At 34.6% G+C, this 19596-nt stretch overlaps 1 protein-coding gene across 2 annotated transcripts; it reads left to right on the forward strand.

Annotated features, from left to right (window-relative positions):
- The first annotated feature begins 1473 nt into the window (after nucleotides 1-1473).
- On the forward strand, nucleotides 1474-19301 carry fgf24 (fibroblast growth factor 24). 2 transcript variants are annotated; one of them, XM_051127063.1, is made up of 5 exons: nucleotides 1474-2324; nucleotides 2525-2561; nucleotides 7976-8138; nucleotides 15791-15897; nucleotides 17768-19301. In XM_051127063.1, the coding sequence occupies exons 1-5, from the start codon at nucleotides 2293-2295 to the stop codon at nucleotides 18044-18046; spliced, it is 618 nt and encodes a 205-aa protein (XP_050983020.1). In that variant the 5' UTR covers nucleotides 1474-2292; the 3' UTR covers nucleotides 18047-19301. The 2 variants fall into 2 exon arrangements, with proteins under 2 accessions (XP_050983020.1, XP_050983019.1); XM_051127062.1 differs by having other exon boundaries at nucleotides 1478-2324; nucleotides 7976-8147; nucleotides 17768-19299.
- The last annotated feature ends 295 nt before the right edge of the window (nucleotides 19302-19596 follow it).

Here is a 19596-nt window from a genome sequence, read left to right on the forward strand (position 1 = left end):
TGTTTCTCTTTTCTCTGATCACAGCTGAGAAAAGGGCTGTTGAGGGAATAAACCTGCAGCTGGCAGGGGGCATGTTCAGAAGACCTTGTAAACACATTCACACCTCTGATGCATTTCAATGCCTGATGACTTATAGCACAATATTGAAAATTCGAGTTCGACAAGCACTTGCATTTCAATACTGTCTGAGAGGAATCAACAAACTCCACCAATAAAACGCTTTCAGCTTTGGGAAGTTGACAAACGAGTTAAAATGACGGTAATCAGTGGATGGACTTTTTTTTTTTAAATACTTAAATCTGGTTGCGTCATTAGCTACTACATCTTAGGGATTTCATTTACACCTCCACCTCAAACAAATAAATGCATAGTTATTTATTACTTTTTTTTGAATGAGAAAGCCATTTGTGGACCACAAAACCAGGCTTAAGTAGCACGGGTATATTTGTAGCAATAGCCAAAAATACACTGTATGGGTCGAAATTATCGATTTTTCTTTTATGCCAAAAATCATTAGGATATTAAGTAAAGATCATGTTCTATGAAGATATTTTGTAAATTTTCTATCGCAAATATATCAATACTTAATTTTGTGATTAGTAATATGCATTCCTAAGAACTCCATTAGCTTTAAAGCTTATTTTCTCAATATATATATATTTTTTTCAACACTCAGATTCCAAATTTTCAACCAAATCTTGAACAAGTGTTGTCCTATTCTAACAAACCATACATCAATGGAAAGCTTTCAGATGATGTATAAATCTCAATTTCAAAAAATTGACCCCTTTTATGGTCCAGGGTCACATTTGGTTGTCATGTGATATGAAAATCATTAATCAAAGACAGTGAGTGAAGGGCATTTCACACATTTTGACTTATTTGGAATGTTTTGTTCAGAAAAATGTATAGATGTTCCTTATTATTCATTATAATAAATACATAGGATTAATATTACATATTTTATTATAATATATTTTTATATATTAAAAATGCATAAATTATACGTATGTAAAAAATATTTTATTTTATTATATTATTTAAAATATATCATTTAAAATATATCATTTAGATTCACTACATTAACATAATTGTAGATTGAAACCATCATATTACCTGATTTTTGAAACATTTCTACATTTTTATCATCTCTGACATCTTTATTTGTGTTTGATCCAAGTGTTAATTTATTATTAAATACTATAACGATTTTAATGATTTTAATCCACACGATAAAAGTGATTATAAAACTATTATTTATTTAATGCTTTATTAAAACTTAACCTTGGCTCGTATTAGGCCTATATTAGTAACGTTTTTTTATTTTTTTTTAAAGTGAGCGTAACGCCTCTTTCTCTTTACCCCATCAGATGAGAATTTGGTTATCTCAACACCGCGTGTCTGGTTTTGCTCAACTGAAATGCACCTGTTTACGAGTTCGTATGTGAAATCCGCAAGGAATTCTCCCGGATTCACATCGAATCGACGAAAGAGTTTAAGAAGCTACGAGAAGTGCAAAGGAAACTGCTCAGACAGAGGAAAGGCGCATTCCGCGCACCGATGGACTCTCTCAGATCACCCTATCAGGTGCAAAACCACTGACAGGTTTCCACCCACCACCAACCCAAAACCCCTCAGTGCGCTCCAGCCCTCCTCGGCACACATACAGACAGTCCCGTACCATCACCCAGCGCTCTTCCAGGATTTGCAGCGGGTCTGTGCGCCTTTTATGTACAAGCGTCTTGGATAACAGTGAAGCAACAACTAAGGAAGAGACTTGTAACCGTAACTCATTTATCCTGACAGCTCGGACTTGTTGGGAAAGTTTTCCCTCTCCAAACAATGGACACGGGAAGCTTGGAATGATCCGCGTAAGGTGTGCGCTTTCAGGTGGCTTCGGCAGGTACGAACGGGATTTATCTTTTTTGGTCTCGCATACTGGATGAAGAGTAAGCACTGAAGATCGCGGATTGTTCACCGAGGAGGAGACACCCCGCTTCAGCCTTTCTTACCAATTCAATCTTTGCGCGCTTTGGCGAGAGAGAGCGCGGCGCGTCCGGACCGCGTAGAAGCGGGGACACCACGGGGAAGACACTGATTTGCGTTTGTTCAGCTCTTTTTCATACTAGAAACAGCCTCATGCTGCTTCCAGCGGCACATTTACACTTCCTTCATCTCTCTTTTCCGTGGGATTGCACCTCTCCTCCGGGATTTTGTGTTTGAGACAGTGGCGGGGCTCCGCGCGGCACTTACTGGAGCGGCAAACGCTGGAAACAGGTGTATTTGACCAAGATGTCTGTTCTGCCGTCAAGGTTCATCTACGTGTAAGGAATATTCTTAATAATCTATTTGATTCACGTTGAGTTCGTACATTCTTGCCAATAGAAGTCGCTCAAAGCCAGGTTTAAGATGAACTGCTACATTTTTATCTGGTGTAATTGCTTGTGATTCACCCCTCCTTACTTCCCTTCTGTCTCTCCCTCTCATTCTCTCTCCCTCTCTCTCTCTCTCCTTCTCTTTCCAGGTGTTTACATTTTCTGGTCCTCTACTTCCAGTTGCAGGTAAGTCTGGCTGTTTCACTGTCGTCATGAATCTGGATTAAGGCAGGGATTATAAGGATGTGCCGCCGGTGCGCAAACACAAAGCTTGTTTAATTTGTTGTCTTAAGGTTTTTGAAAACAGAGGCATGGGAAATCTACACCCCAGAGGCTGTAAAACTAAAAAAAAAAAAAAAAGAGTCTTTGGATTTGTTGGTGGTCTTGCCAGAGGAATTGGATTTCTTTTTCTCTAAAAGTCCGGTGCTTCCTTTTGTACCTTTTTGCGTTTGACCACGAATCTAGTAGTTCTTAACGAGTCTTAATTATTCACGTTCAGAATAGTTAGTAAACTCATGTTTGGACTGGTTTAACGCTAAATACTAAAACAAGCAATTTGCGCATTTAAATTCTATGAACTCAGTGACCTTTTAGTGGAGATGAAATAGTTATTTTTTTTGTGCGTGTGTAATATTTATTTCTAGAAGGATGAGCATGTCGGATTGACCATTAAGTTCAAATTGAAAATAAATTGATTCCATATTAAATTAGGATTAGACTGACTAAAAACTCACAAAAAAAACAGCACATATGTTATATATGTTAAACAATATGTTATAATTAATGTAATTATACATATAATATATTACGTTTAATAATATATAATATTTTCTACATCCCAGTCTTTATATATATATGAACACATACATATACCCTGGACCACAACACCAGTCATAAGGGTCAATTTTTCGAAATTGAGATTTATACATCATCTGAAAGCTGAATAAATAAGCTTTCCATTGATGTATGGTTTGTTAGGACAACATTTGGCCGAGATACAACTATTTGAAAATCTGGAATCTGAGGGTGTAAAAAAATCAAAATACAGATAAAATCACCTTTTAAGTTGTCCAAATGAAGTTTTTAGCAATGCATGTTATCAAAAATTAATATGCGGTAGGAAATTTACAAAATATCTCCATGAAACATGATCTTTAATATCCTAATGATTTTTGGCATAAAAGAAAAATCGATCATTTTGAACCATGCAATGTATTTTTGGCTATTGCTACAAATATTCCAATGCTACTTAAGACACACACATATGATTAAATTAAATAATATTTTAAAAGTATATAGACACAAGTAGTGTACATAGGCAAAAATGTTTCCCCCCCTTTTAAAAGCTATTAAGGTAAGACTAGCTGCAATCTCAGACTCTCCCAAGACTTTGAGGAAGGTGACTAATCCTTTGAATTCAACCGACAAAATATACCTAACACATAAGTAATTAGATATCTGCAGTTCCTTAAATCCGTCTTTACTGACAGATGTACATTCCTCACAAGGCGGGAACGGCTTAATGAGAGCCTTTTTTCTCCTGGCAAATGGGTCAAGGCATTGTGATTATAAAACTTGCATCAGAATGTTGTAATAGAAGGGGGGATCACCGCTCAAACCAGAAACAAAAGCCGCGGCTTTGAAGAAAACGAGACCCGCGTTGGTTATATAATTCTGTGCGTTCGGTTTCGTTCCAAAGCAGTTGGCACAAACAAGGCTTCAGTGGGGCAGCGATGACAGTAGTACTTCTTTAGGTCAGAGTGTACGTATCACCTGCTTCTCCTGCTAACCGTGGCCTTCGCTGTTGTTGTAGGTTCTCCTTGAGAAAACAAACAAAGTTGTTATTAAGGAGATGCAGTGAAAGACGGCGCGATAAGCACAGTTTAAGTGGCGGTGCACTGAAGCGTTGTTTCCTGAGATGCATCCTGCGCAGAGAGTGGTGTCTGCAGATAGGGCCTATCTGACATGCAAGAGTGCTCGGGACGGGGCCGGGCTTTTGAAGTCGCCGTGAGATTCGTTTGCCTAGGTTGGCTTTGAAGGGAGTCGGGCGGCGTGATAAAAATGTTTGGCCGTGGCTTGCTCCCTGCATAGGCATGCCCTCTGCCTTCCCGCTCCCGTCCGTACGCAACTGTCTACAAAACACACCTCTGCGTCTGACTAGATGGCCAGATTTCAGACTAAATCCTTCCGAGGAGAGGCCGTGTGTGCGCGGGAGTTGTGTATGTGTGGGCATATTGTGAGCTGAAATTGGCCAAGAGCTTAGAATGAACCTTGGTTCTGTGTTAAACACAGAACAGTTATTTTTGACGTAAGAGAGACCGACCGACGTATGATGACTCCTGTTTGAATGTAATCCATGTATTCGTCCAGAAAAATAAGATGTATAACAGTGAATAAAATTAATGCAATTTTGTTTTCTAGAAGAATTTGAGACAATGTTAGGGTGGCTAACTTGAACTGGCATGTGTATAATTGTGTATAAATTTAATATGTCCACTGCAGTCCTTTGACCTTTTCGCATAATTATTTATATGTCATTGTGTTTTTTTTGTTTTGTTTTTTTTGTTATTATAGCATATTCAAAAGTTCTACGGTGTATTTATCAATAAATATACGCTACCAATCTAAAGTTTGGAGTCAGTAGAATTTTTAATTTGATTTATTTATGTATTTAAAAGAAATCAATACTTTTAAGTTAATCAAAAGTAGCAGTAAAGACATTTATAACATTATTTATAAAATATTATAAGCATTTCAAATAAATTCTGTTCTTTCAAACTTTCTATTCATCAATATATATATATATATATATATATATATATATATATATACATATATATTAAGGTTTTCCACAAAAATAAAATAAAATAAAATAATAAAATAAAATAAATAAGCTGCACAACTGTTTTCAACACTGATAACAATAAGAATCATGTGACACTAAAGACTGGCTTAATTATGCTAAAAAACAGCTTTGCATCTCAGGAATAAATGACATTTTAGAATATATTAAAATAGAAAACAGTTATTTTAAATTATATTATTTTTTCACAATATTCCCGTTTTTACTGTATTTTTTCATCAAATAAATGCAACCTTGGAGAGCATAAGAAACTTCTTTTAAAACCATAAAAAAGTCTTACTGACTCAATGCACTTACTATTATAATAACAATAAATTATGCATAATTACATGCAAGTTTATTTATGTATTTAAAAGAAATGAATACGTTTATTCAGCAAGTATGCATTAAGTTGATAAAAAGTAGCAGTAAGACATTTATAATGTTATAAATATTTGCATTTCAAATAAATTCTGTTCTTTTGAACTTTCTGTTCATCAAAAATTCTGAAAAAATGATCATGTTTTCCACCAAAAATAAAATAAAATAAGCTGCACAACTGTTTTCAACATTGATAACAATAAGAATCATGTGACACTGAAGACTGGCGTAATGATCCTGGAAAATCGGCTTTGCATCACAGGAGTAAATTACATTTTAAAATATATCAAACTAGAAAACAGTTATTTTAAATTATAATATTTTTTCACAATATTCCTGTTTTTACTGTATTTTTAATCAAATAAATGCAGCCTTGGTGAGCATAAGAAACTTATTTTAAAAACTTTAAAAACATCTTACTATTATAATAACAATAAATTATGCATAATTACATGCAAGTAACCCTAAGCCAAACCCTAATCCTTACCCTAACCATATAGTAAGTACATGTAGTTAGTTAATATTACTCAGTACATACTTGTATAATTACTCTGTAAGAAGGACACCTTTTATTTTTCAAGGATGTCTTTTATTTAGCATTATCTTGAGGAAAAAATAGGAATAATTACATTGTTTTGAAGTGATTTTCATTTGTGATTTAATAGTTCCTGGATTAATAAGTTAATTTAGCCAGTTGTGTCATGTTGATGTATTTCTTAGCAGTCTTGCATTCAGCATTAATCTCTATGGAAGTTTCTTTCTCAGCTCTGTTGAAAAGATTTTTTTTTTTGGTACCGTGAGCTGCGCTTTTCCCCTCATGCTCCCTAAATGTCATTAATTAGCCGAGGTTAAAATAACATGGAGTGGAAGCATGTAATGTGAGCGTAATTAACCACCTGAGAGAAGCCACATAAAAGCTCATTACAGGATAATTACCCCTCGTTTCAGCCCGTGAGAGTAGTCTTGGCTGGGACGGAGATTCCAGGCTTTTTTAGAAGTATATGTTTTCCTCACATATGGAAGGATGACAGAAGAGGAGGAGGAGGAGGAAAGATAGGAGGATATTGGATGAGAAGCGGATTGGTGATTTTCATATAAAGCCTCGGGTGAGTGCGAATGTGAGCGACAGGAGATGCCGTGGCAAGCTGTATTGTATTTTATTATGTTTTTAGTGCTTTGTGTGTTTCTGTGTGTGTGTGTACCAGTGCAGCAGTCTTCAGTTGTGTACATGTACTTCCCATACTTACAGGTGTGTATGTGTGATTTATGAGTGTGATTCTTACCCTAGGCAGATATTTGTTTGATGACAGAGTTGGATCTTTCAGGTGGATAATTGCTGGAGACTTGCTAGTGGAAATTGAAAACTTCACTTCTCGGTGTAGCTCCAGGCTCAGCGTATTCAGATGTTTTATTTTGTAAAAGAAAGAGAGAGAGACAGGCATCAAAACATACAGGAATCACAGTGATCTTAACTTTCATTGATTTTTTTTTTTATTGTTTGAAACGAAGTCAAGTCAACTTCATTTATATAGGGCTTTGTACAATACAGTTTGTTTTGTAGCTAACAGAATTAAGTATGCAAACCTTTTCAAATTATGAAACAAATTCAATTCCTGCTGTAAAGTCAGTTTAGTGTTTATTCAACATGATATCAAAATTTGAACCTATTTACTTTGTATTTTTTACACATTTCTGGTCTTACTGTGAATGTTTCACCACAGAATATTTTTTCCTAAAAAAAAAGTGTTATCATAATCTCTCATCAAAATGAAAAATTGCCTTTCCTCTAAAACGACTACCGCTGTTCTGGCATGTAATGGCCACTTTCCAGTCATTTCCCAATTTATGAAATCCCATCCTCTTGTTTCAAATGATGAAAGTAAAATAGGTTTTTAATGCCAGTTGATGCACAGAGGTTTTTCTTTTCCTTGAAAATGCTGGTTAATGTTGTTGCATTGGACTAAAACTTACTGACTTTGCTCACAACTTAATAAAAAAAATGGATAATTTTTGTATTCTGGGGTATTTTTTTCCAAACTTGTTACATTTGGTAACAGGCGGTCTACAAAAAATTGATTATTAATTTATCATTATACCATTGGATTTAAACTTTTCATTAGCCTGTTTTTGTTTCAAACACAGGTTTTGTATTTCTTTAAATTAAAAAACTAAGGCGCATAAGATCAGATCAATGAAGTCAATCAGTAGTGGAAAAATAAACCTGTGCTAACTGAAAGAATACAAGTTAACAAAAAGATTTAATCCAATATTTGGTGATAATATAGCATAATAAGAGATTTACAACCAGTGTTTAATATGCATTGTTAAACTGAATCAGGAAATAGACCAAGACACTTTTTGTTCTTGCTGTTTCTAGGAATCTCACCAGAGTTCCGCCGACTTCCGGTTCTACATCGAGAACCACACCAGAGACGACGTGAGTCGGAAACAGGTGCGGATATATCAGCTCTACAGCCGAACCACTGGGAAACACGTGCAGATCCTGGGCAAGAAGATCAACGCCAATGGAGACGATGGGGGCAAGTACGGTACGGGAGTGTTCCTGTGCTCTGAATAAACCACCAAGAAGAACCTGTAACATTTGACCCAGTTTATAGTCCGCTGTTGAACACATAAGACAGAGTGCTTTAAAGGGATAGTTTAACCAAAAATGAATTTCTGTTATTATTTACTCACCCTCATGTCGTTCCAAACCTGTATGGTTTTGTTCTTTTGTTAAACACAAACGGGGGAGTTATGAGGACTGCACTGGTTAATTTTTTTTACCATGTACTTTCAGTGACCGAGGCTTTTAAAAAAGACACAGAAAACCACATTTGTTTAATAAATGTGGTATTTTTATAGTAGGGTATCCAACTAAGCACAATAAGACATTAGTCACTGACAATAAAGTTAACCGCTGTGACAAGCAACATTAACTATTTTCATGCATTTCAAATTCTGTTTATATTTAGGTTACAGCCATATTCTGAATGCAATTTTTATATGCATACATATGTTTACAATATTTGTTTACGATGTTTACATGCAATATGGGTGGGAATCAGAATATTATTAAACTGAATCGGGATATAATCAGAATATTGCATGATTCATATAGGAATATATGTGCATGTAAGTGTAGACAGTGAGTTGAATTTGAGAACAATATTTATGTTTATTACATTTACATGCATTATACATGGGTGGGAATCGGAATATGAGGAATCCAAATATTACTAAACTGAATCGGGCAATCCGATTGACTCAGTTCTAATCAGAATATTGCATGACTCATATCGGAATATATGTGCATGTACGTGTAGACAAAGAATTGAACTTGAGAACAGTATTATGTTTAAGTTTACATCCAATGTACATGGGTGGGAACCAGAATATGAGGAATCAGAATATTATTAAACAGAATCAGCAATCAGATCATCTCAATTATAATCAGAATATAGCATGAATCATGTCAGAATATATGTGGATGTAAGTGTAGACAGTGAGTTGAATTTGAAAACAATATTTATGTTTATTACATTTACATGCAATATGCATAGGTGGGAATCGGAATTTGAGGAATCCGAATATTATTAAACTGAATCGGGCAATCCGAATGACTCAGTTGTAATCAGAATATTGCATGATTCATATCGGAATATGGATGTGCATGGAAGTGTAGACAGTGAGTTGAATTTAAGAAGAATATTTATGTTTATTACGTTTACATGCAATATATATGGGTGGGAATCAGAATTTGAGGAATCAGAATATTATTAAACTGAATCAGACAATCCAGCTGAATCAATTATAATCAGAATTTTGCATGATTCACATTAGAATATATGTGCATGTAAGAGTAGACACAGTTGAATTTGAGAACAATGTTTATGTTTATTACGTTTACATGCGATATACATGAGTGGGAATCCAAATCTGAGGAATCTGAATATTATTAAACTGAATCAAATCATTAAAAAAAATGAATTCAGACACTGCTCAAGAACACAAATCTTCAGTAAAAAACATAAAAACACTGTCAAGTAAACTGGACCACTTTTATAATACATTTCTAATAATTTTATCGTTCTTTTTTCAGACAGCAGACAGCACTCATTCACTTTCATTATCAAGTTTTGAATGACATGAGGGTGTTTAAATGATGAAAATGTGGTAATTTTTGGATTAACTATCCTTTTAACTTTTCAAGTCTTCCTTGATGGCTTTATTTGTTTGCGATCGCTGGCTGTGAGTGTACTTCAATCAGTTTTCTGATAATTATGCTTATTTAGAATCATTAAAGCTGCCACTTGCGTTTTAATTTACTTAATACTTAGGCTTATTTAGATAATGCATTCCACTAATATATATATATATATATATATATATATATATATATATATATATATATATTATGTGTTTAGCACTCTCCATTAGCACCATTTAACTTATTACACCATGTTTTAATGCCATATTTCCCCAGATCAGGGCAGAGAATTTCATCTAGGCCTGCTAATATCATATCTAAGATGAACTTCTTCTCTTTAACATCCAGCTTGAGCTGTTATTAATCAAATATATCAAAGTATAAACAAAACAAAAACCACAAAACTGATGGGCAGCGTGCCTCAGCGGTACGAGTGTGAGAACAGAGACTCGGAGTGAAGATAAACACACTGAATGCTGCACTTAACTTAGCAGACTGATACAAGCATGTTTATATTTCAGTCTTGTGCTCGTTTGTGTCAGTCAGAGCTGCTCAGCATAAAGATTCCACAACAGACACAACCTTTAGTCCTGGATTCCTATACCTGCATAATCCTGTTTCTTATAGTCGTATAATCCTTGGGATTTCTAGTGCGCCGTTTCTGTTTGTTTCGTCTTGTATGGAGTTTTATTCTTATGTCTGTGCTTAACTGTAATGCGAGTGAGAAGAAATGATTTTTTGTCACTGGGAAGCAGGATTAAGAATATTACATTTTAAAGGCATAGCTCACCAAAAAATGTTAATTCTGTCATTATTTACTAACTTACATGTAGGCCCAATTTATATGACTTACTTTATTTAACACAATTATCCAGTGAAAATCTTGATATTAACCTTAAACATTCATGAGAGTTCATGGGAAATTATTTGTGCCTGATTTGTGAATGAATCATACATTTTTGGTGAACTATCACTTTTATTCACTATTACTGATCACTAGTTTGTGCTTCTGTTCATGTTTTGTGTATGTTAGATGGTGTTTTGATGGTCAGGGTTGTATTCAGAATTATCATACATCTTACAATCTATGTAATTTCTATGGCATTCAACTGCATGAAGTCAGTAGCTGACCTAAATGAGAATCATTAACATAACAGCAGACATTTTATGGCTGTGTTTGCTATTTGCTATTGCTGTGGTACTTCAGGTAAATATTTTAGATCAAAGTGTTACGGCTGACAAAAAGTTTGGGAATCCCTTTGTTGCACTGTGAATAATTGCATTTGAACATAAAACATGACAGCTTGTGGAATCAAGCTTGCTTGTCTGCATTCTTGTGCAGTATTTGTTTATATTAATGCTGGTAATTATTTATCAGGATTAGTTAAAGTGTGTTATTTTATGATGTTATTATAGGATCTTGTTTTTTTGGCAAAGCTGGTAATGTTCTTTATCCAGTTGACATTTATAGCAGTGTGAGCTTTTAGTTATTATTCAGCAAGTGTTTACAGCAGTGTTGTTGCTGTTTACTGCTTGAATATGTTAGTGTCTGGTTAAGCAGTGCAGCGTTGGGTCTGTACCTGTGTTAGCATGAGAGGAGGCAGATCCAGGTAAACCCCCACACCTGGCACCTGTGAACTCCATGACACGCACACACACACACACACACACACACACACACACACACACACTGTGCTCCTCTGTCTCAGCTTTGCCCTTGTGTTTCAGCGGTCCTGTCAACATTAATAAGTTTGAGCATTCAAAAAAACAAAAGGAGAGCAGAGCAGAGCATGTTTTAATCATGACTCAATTCTCCGTTTTTAAAGAGGTCATATGATATTGCTAAAAAGAACATTATTTTGTGTATTTGGTGTAATGCAATGTGTTTACAGATTGAGGTTCAAAAAACACTTTAATTGCCACATACTGTACATTATTGTTGCTCCTCTCTGCCCCGACTTTATGAAACCCATCTATTTTTTACAAAGCTCATCGGTCTGAAAAGCACAGCTATTCAGTGTTGTGATTGGCCAAATACCTCAAGCGTGTGACGGAAATGTTACGCCCCTTGCCTAGTTGTGATGCCGTGTCCCAGAGCGACGGAACAAAAACAATAAAACCCATTATAAATAAAGCATTTGTTGCATCCCGTGAGGACATAATTACTGATTATAATGACTCATACTGTCTTTTTATGTGTTGCTTTGCGTCACATAAACATAGCGTAGAAACGACAAACAAGCAGCACTACTCTACACTGCTCAAAACTCCTGTTTGAACAGCCAGTAGCAGATTCTTTAAATATGAAAATGTACTTACAGGCTGTGAGTCAGAAGCACCAGACTGTCATTGCAATGTTGGGATTGCCCCACAGCCAGCATTGTAGGCTACTCTCCCAGGTTCAGGAAACAATCCTCCGTAAAATGTGCTGCACACACTCAAATATTTGTGTTGTACTGTTCTGGAACAGTCTTGTACATTAAGGCCCCAAATGTCTGAAATGTCTTATGCACATTTACATTACCACTGAAAAAGTTTGAGGTCACCTCTGTTTAGAAATGAATACTTTTGTTCCAACCTGATCTCATGACGAAAACGTACCTGTGGGAATTTTTTCACAAGACTTGAAATACGTACCACCTTGTATGTTTTATGACATATTTGATGTGAAAAGTCCACTGGGTGGCGCTAAAAGTGTTCGTACATATGGTACGTTTTATGTGGCATTGGTTTTGTACGTGTCAAGGCAGTTCTGACTTGAAATGTCCATTAAGTGGCGCTTTAACTCTAATGCTCTCTAATGTTTTAAAATAACGTACTTTGCACTTCACCCAAACATACCCGGTAGTATGAACAAAAGCGAATGTGACGTAAAAATGCAATCGCAAGCATGCCACTTTAGCTTGATTTTCGATCTCTCATCTTTCAGCTCTTTCATCATGAGTCATGATTTTTTAAAGGGATTCGTACCCAAGGATTCTGCATCCTAAGTTCAGTTCCGTGCAGGCTGAGCTACCTAGCAAGCTTGTTACATCTGGAAAGCGAAACATACGGAGCTGTAATCATGTTTATGAAAACGATTATAAGTGCTCACTGTTTTACCACCTGTTTATTTCTGTTGGAAACTGCAGTAATGTATACTTATTGGTACGTATATTTCGCATCTTGCGAAAAAGTTCCCACAGGTACATTTTCATCATGAGATCAGGTACACTGTAAAAAATAAAAAACACGATTTGTTGAGTCAGCTTAAAATAATTTGTCACCCTGCTGCCTTGAAATTTTAAGTTCAGTCAACTAAAATAAATTTAGTCAACTTGAAATGTTAAGTTGTACTAAGTAACAACTTAGATATTTGTGTCTGCTAAACTTAACAGATGGGTAACCCAGCTGCCTTAAAATTTTAAGTTGCTTCAACTCAAATATCTAAGTTGTCACTTATACGATATACGTATAATTTAACAAGTTGAATAAACTTTTTTTGAGTTGACTGAACTTAAAATTTTAAGGCAGCCAGGTTACAAATTATTTTAAGTTGACTCAACAAATTGTTTTTTACAGTGTAGTTTAATTCAGCAAAAACACATTAGGTCACATGAGAGGAGGCAATGCCTCCATTGCGATATGATTGGATATGACTGGCTATGATCGGCTGTGATTGGTTACGATAACGATAAATCCTGCCTCTTGCGTTTGTGCGCGTCCCGCATTCGCGAATCAGTCTGAATGACCAATATAATGGTGTTAATGAGAAGGCTAAATTAGAAAAGTAAGTAAACAACCCACACACTTAGATATAACCACTTTGTTATGTCAAAATAAGACTTAAAATGGTATGAAAACATGATCTGTGGGAGTTTTTAGTGAGTACACTCAAAAATAAAGGTTCTTTATTGGCATCAATGGTTCTGTGAAGAACCTTGAACATCTGTGGAACCTTTCAAATGCAGAGAAGGTTCTTTAGACTTTTAAAATGTTCTTCAAAATGTTTTTTTTAGGAACTGTTCATTGATAGGTTCTTCGCAGAACCAAAAACAGCCTTTTGGAACCTTTGTAGTAATCAGCTTGGTCAAATTTAAAGTAAATCTCAGTGTCTGTGAGCAATATTTACAGAGCTTTGATGACTGATGATCTGATCTTTCACTTGGTAATATGTCATGTTACATAAGTAAAATGGGTGGCGAGCAGTCGTTCACATTGACTTTAAGAGAGCTAGTTTCCTTAAATAAGGCAAAAGCAACATGAAAACAACCGTGTGTCTTATATTTGAACACATTGCTGGATCAGAACTTGCGTTTGTATGGCTCATTTATCAGCAAACACTCGCCTTCCCAGAAACATCTCAAAAATGTCTTCAGTTTCACCCGTTTGGGATAATAAAACATTCACGTTAACTGAAGGTCAGTGTGTCCGGTTGACATCTGTGCTTTAATATTAATAAGCTGTACCAGTAAGAAATCAGCTGGTGATGCACAGATGGTGGGCTGACTGCTAAAGCGTTGGGTTTTTGGTACGGAGTTGATTTAAATACAGGAATATTTGCTGTATTTTTCAAGCAAGCGTCACGCTCTTGTTAAAGCGGTCTGTGGCGCTGAGGAGCGGGATCTTTCCCACCCTCATTTGATCTTAAGTGCCCTGCCTGGATTAGTCGTTCCTCTCATGTTGCCCCGGGCTGTTTTGGAAGGGGACAGTTTTGGTGTTGCTCTCTAAGCCTCTCTGCTTTGAGCACCTTTGAATACCCCAGTGTGTTAAACAAATGGATCATCCTAACTTTTTGATTGAGTGAGCACGAACTAAAGGCAAGTGGAAACCCAATCCCTGGGGATCTGAACTGCTCCAAGGAGTTTGGCAGATTGCTTCCCCCCAAGAGAGGGACCCTTAACAAAGAGGTGGTTACAGAGAGAAAGAGAGAGAGAGAGAGCTGGGTGTTTTTTTAGGGGTTGTGGGGGGCTGTAGTGTATGATGAATCACTGTGTGTCTCACAGCTTTTTTTTTTTAATAGTTCATAATAGCCCATAATAGTTTAATAGCTCATATGCTAAATGAACTTAAAAAAGTACACATTAATAAAAAAGTATACATTAAAGTTTTAACATGGAAATAAATAAAGTTTTTTTTTTTTAAATAATGTTTTAAAAATAGATTTTTTTATATGACAACAGTGTATAAATATGAATAATTTAATGATGTTTTTTTTTTTAAAAAAAAAAAAAAAAAGAAAAGACAATTTGTGGGAATTTGTCAGAAATAATGTAAAATAAAATAAAATAAAAATGGTCTTTAAAAATGATTAAAATTTACATGTAAATAAATAAAATAAATAAAAATATTTTTTATATGACAAGTGTATAAATATGAATAAATAATATATATATATATATATATATATTTTTTTTATACATTTTTGGCATTAAACAGTTAAGAGAAATTGTGAGAAATTGTCTGAAATAATGTCAAATAAAATAAAATAAAAATGGTCTTTAAAGTGATTAATATTTACATGTAAATAAATAAATGAATAAATAAATAAAGTTTGCTCAATAATGTTTTATAATATTTTTTTATATGACAACAATGTATAAATATGAATAATATAATAATATATGTTTTTTAAATATATTTGTGGCTTTAAAAAGAGAATTTGTGAGAAATTGCCTGAAATAATGTTGAATAAAATAAAATAAAAAAGGTCTTAAAATTAAATTAAATAAAAAATATATTTTGCATAAGACAATGGGTCCTGTTTTTTTTTTCACATTACTGAAGGTCAGTGTGTCTGGTTGACATCTGTGCTTTAATTATTTTATTTTATTTTATTTTATTTTATTTTATTTTATTTTAACTATGACCCAGGTGTGCTCTTAACAAATTCACACAGATATAGTATTTTCTGGAGTTTATTTCTAACAAAATGTATTTAATTCTGTCAGCATTATATTGTCTTCGTGAACTCTAAGTGAACTGTTTTATTTTTACCTGCAGCTCTACTTGTTGTGGAGACGGAGACATTCGGGAGTCACATTCGAATAAAAGGCAAAGAGAGTGGATACTACATCTGCATGAACAAGAATGGGAAAATTATTGGAAAGGTATGTTTATTATCACACATCAGATTCAATGTGATTTGCTGTTCTTGCAGACAGTTTTAACTTTAAACAGTGATATGAATGTTAACAGCTGATGTATAATTGCAGTTGAATGAATATCATTAATCATGTATTGCATGTTCAGCGTATGGCAGCTTGATGTATGAGTTTGTAGTTGGGACCAAAACCGCCGCTACCGTAACCAGCTCATGATGGTTACATAATGGAGCCAGTCAACACATATTTTCATACCATCTATTCAAACAAAAATGAACTATTGTGGCTAGTTGTTTGAAGTTAAAATTGTCCTTTTTTCCAAGTCCTTGTAAATGCCATACCACAAACAAATCTAAGTGGAAAGACCAACACCCCCCTACATTTGCCATGAATAGGATATTACGTGCTTCACTGGCTTGTTTTGAACTGACCCTAAGTTGAAGGGCACAATTATTGTGTCTTGTTGGCAGAAGCCGGTCATTCTTTTACAAACATTGTGCTTTGTAAGACGAGTAGGCGTCCTGTCATACAATAGTTGTATAGTAGATATGTGAACTGCAGATCAGTTTTTAATCAAACTTTAAAAAAAATTGAGATGCATATTGTGAAATCATAATAATTTTCTTCACCCAATGGATTATCGAGACATAGTTATTTATGGTTATTAATTGCTCTCTAAAATAGTTGATTCTGATTGGTCAGTCATTCTGCAGTCAAATATTAAATTTTTATTTTATTTTATTTTATTTTATTTTATTTTATTTTATTTTATTTTATTTTATTTTATTTTATTTTATTTTATTTTATTTTATTTTATTTTATTTTTGCGTGAGAAGCTGGCTAATGGGGATAATATGTGGAAACCTGTCATTATTGTAAAATAAACCACAGCAGGGTCATAAAACACTATGCTGTTAGTGTTTAAATTAATTAAATTTTTTATTTTATTTTCAATTTATTTTGTGAGTAGCTGGATAATAAGTGGGATAAATGGAATAATATGGAAACCTGTCATTATTGTAAAATAAACACAGGGTCATAAAACACTATGCTGTTGGTGTTTTTTATTTAATATTACTTATTATTTATTATTTCATTTTATTTTGTGACTAGCTGGCTAAACTACAACAGGATCATAAAATACTATTTTTTATTTTATTTTATTTTATTTTATTTTATTTTATTTTATTTTATTTTATTTTATTTTATTTTATTTTATTTTATTTTATTTTGAGTAGCTGGCTAAACTACAACATGATCGTAAAGCACTGTTTTTATTTTATTTTTTATTTTATTTTATTTTATTTTATTTTATTTTATTTTATTTTATTTTATTTTATTTTATTTTATTTTGAGTAGCTGGCTAAACTACAACATGATCATAAAGCACTGTTTTTTTTTTTTCATTTATTTTATTTTATTTTATTTTATTTTATTTTATTTTATTTTATTTTATTTTATTTTATTACTTTTTGATTTTATTTTATTTACAACATTTTATTTTATTTTATTTTATTTTATTTTATTTTATTTTATTTTATTTTATTTTATTTTATTTTATTTTATTTTATTTTGTGAGTAGCTGGGTAAACCACAACAGGATCATAAAGCACTATTTTTATTTTATTTTATTTTATTTTATTTTATTTTGTGGGAAGTACGACTTGGCTGTGTTGTTAACAGATTCACCAATATATTCGATATAATATACTGTCATGAGCTTTGAGAAAACCGTTTTTTATGTTAGAGTTTATATTTTGCAATATTGACCAACAGTTTGTACATAAAGTTCTAATGACCAATCAGACCATCAGCTGAGGGATTATTGAACAAGTGGACTGTTTTTTTAACATTTCATCTTGTCTTTTCTCCTCAGCCCAATGGGGATAACCAAGAGTGCGTCTTCGTGGAGGAATATTTGGAGAACAACTACACAGCGCTGGTGTCAGCCAAGTACAAAGGCTGGTATTTGGGTTTCAACCGAAAGGGTCGACCCAAAAAAGGCTCCAAGACCACGCAAACGCAACAGGAAGTGCATTTCATGAAGCGCCACCCCAAAGGCAAAGTGGACCCTCTGGAGGAGTTCCGTTTCACAACGGTAACGAAACGGACACGAAGGGCGCGGCGTTTAAAACCCAACCCCAAAACGAACTGAGACTCGTGCTTCTCTCCATACAAACACCTTACTCTAATCCGAAACAGGAGAAGGAAGAGGACACAAATAAACAATGGTGACAGAAAAGAGACAAGAAACTTGCAAAAAAAAGTTCAAAGATGTTTTATTTTTATATTTCAGAAGCGTCAAGTTTCTCCCAACTGTTGAATGTGGGTCTTTTTTTAAATGTAATATTGGTGTCTGTTATTTTATTTATACTGGATTAACTAAGGATGACCTATAAGGAACTAGCGTCTCCTGCTTTGACACGTTCAAAACTCTGGAATAGCGACGAGAGCAAACCGCACCACCTGGGAAACCTTTTATTTTGTATTTGTGTTGCCCTCAACAACAAGGATCCAATATTTTCCACTGGAACGGGCTGTCATGGAGACGCAACGAGAGAGCGATAACACAGCCATGTGACCTTTGCAGGCCTCCATAGGTAAACGTGAAGCTTTGAGTGCAATATTTTGAAGAGCCTCTCTGTCGGATGCCTTTCTCGTCTGAACGGACGCCAGGCCTCCACTCGGGCCCGAATGCGCAGAACGCTTCGATATTCTTTGTGTATTCTGTGATTCAGCTTAGATCGACATGCTTTGACTAGCCAGATATCAGCATTAGCTGTGGTGATAGTGTGTGTGTGTGTGTGAGAACCAACAGACGCAAACCTGGATATGAAGGGACTGGAATGAGGTTTGGATCATGCGTACGTGTCGCCCTAAATGTTAGCTACCAAAACCAGGTACGATGCAGCGCTCTTAACGTCCCGGACACTCGACAAGCGTCGGATTTTGACTACTTCCAGGTTGTTCAGCCAATGAAATGGGTCCGCCTGACAATCAGCCATGTCCTTTGTGTTCTAGAACGCTTTGTCTCAGTTCTAGAAGGCTGGAGACAGAGGAAATCCCTTCTGCAGACGCTGGACTCCAGCCACTGTTGGTGAGGTCGACTCTCCATATGGGTATAGCTGTAGTATACACTCGTCTATATACTCATCGTCTGTCAGACGTTACTAACAATCATGCCACTCGTACGATTAAATAAATGTATGCAAAAAATAATAATTTTATTACTATTATAAAATATTTATTGCCTTTCTCTGTAAATATGACCTGATGAATTTATTTGACCTCTGTTAATAATAATAAAAAAGAGGACTATATATGGAAAATGAATATATGCTATGACTGTTTTTGTGGTTTTGAGGTGTTTACAGTCTACAAGCAACTGTCAAGCTGCAAAAAATGACTTTGCTCACTTTATTTTGATGCTTTTTTTTAGAAAACAGGACTTGATGTCTTAAAGGATTAGTTTACGTCCAGAATTAAAATTTCCTGATCATTTAGTCACCTCCATGTCATCCAAGATGTTCATGTCTTTCTTCAGTTGAAAAGAAATGAAGCTTTTTGAGGAAAACATTCCAGGGTTTTTCTCCATATAGTGGACTTTAATGAGGATCAATGGGTTGAAGTTTCAATGCAGATTTTAAGGACGCTACACAATCCCAGCCAGGGCATAAGGGTCTTATTTAGTTAAACGATAAGTCA

The sequence above is a fragment of the Labeo rohita genome, chromosome 14 (assembly GCF_022985175.1).
Source record: "Labeo rohita strain BAU-BD-2019 chromosome 14, IGBB_LRoh.1.0, whole genome shotgun sequence".
NCBI classification, from domain to species: Eukaryota; Metazoa; Chordata; class Actinopteri; order Cypriniformes; family Cyprinidae; genus Labeo; species Labeo rohita.

Coding starts and splice junctions, on each gene's coding strand:
- fgf24 (XM_051127062.1), top strand. CDS start 2,293: ATGTCTGTTCTGCCGTCAAGGTTCATCTACGT. Junction 2,562..7,975: donor TCCTCTACTTCCAGTTGCAG/GTAAGTCTGGCT, acceptor TGCTGTTTCTAG/GAATCTCACCAGAGTTCCGC. Junction 8,148..15,790: donor AGACGATGGGGGCAAGTACG/GTACGGGAGTGT, acceptor TTTTACCTGCAG/CTCTACTTGTTGTGGAGACG.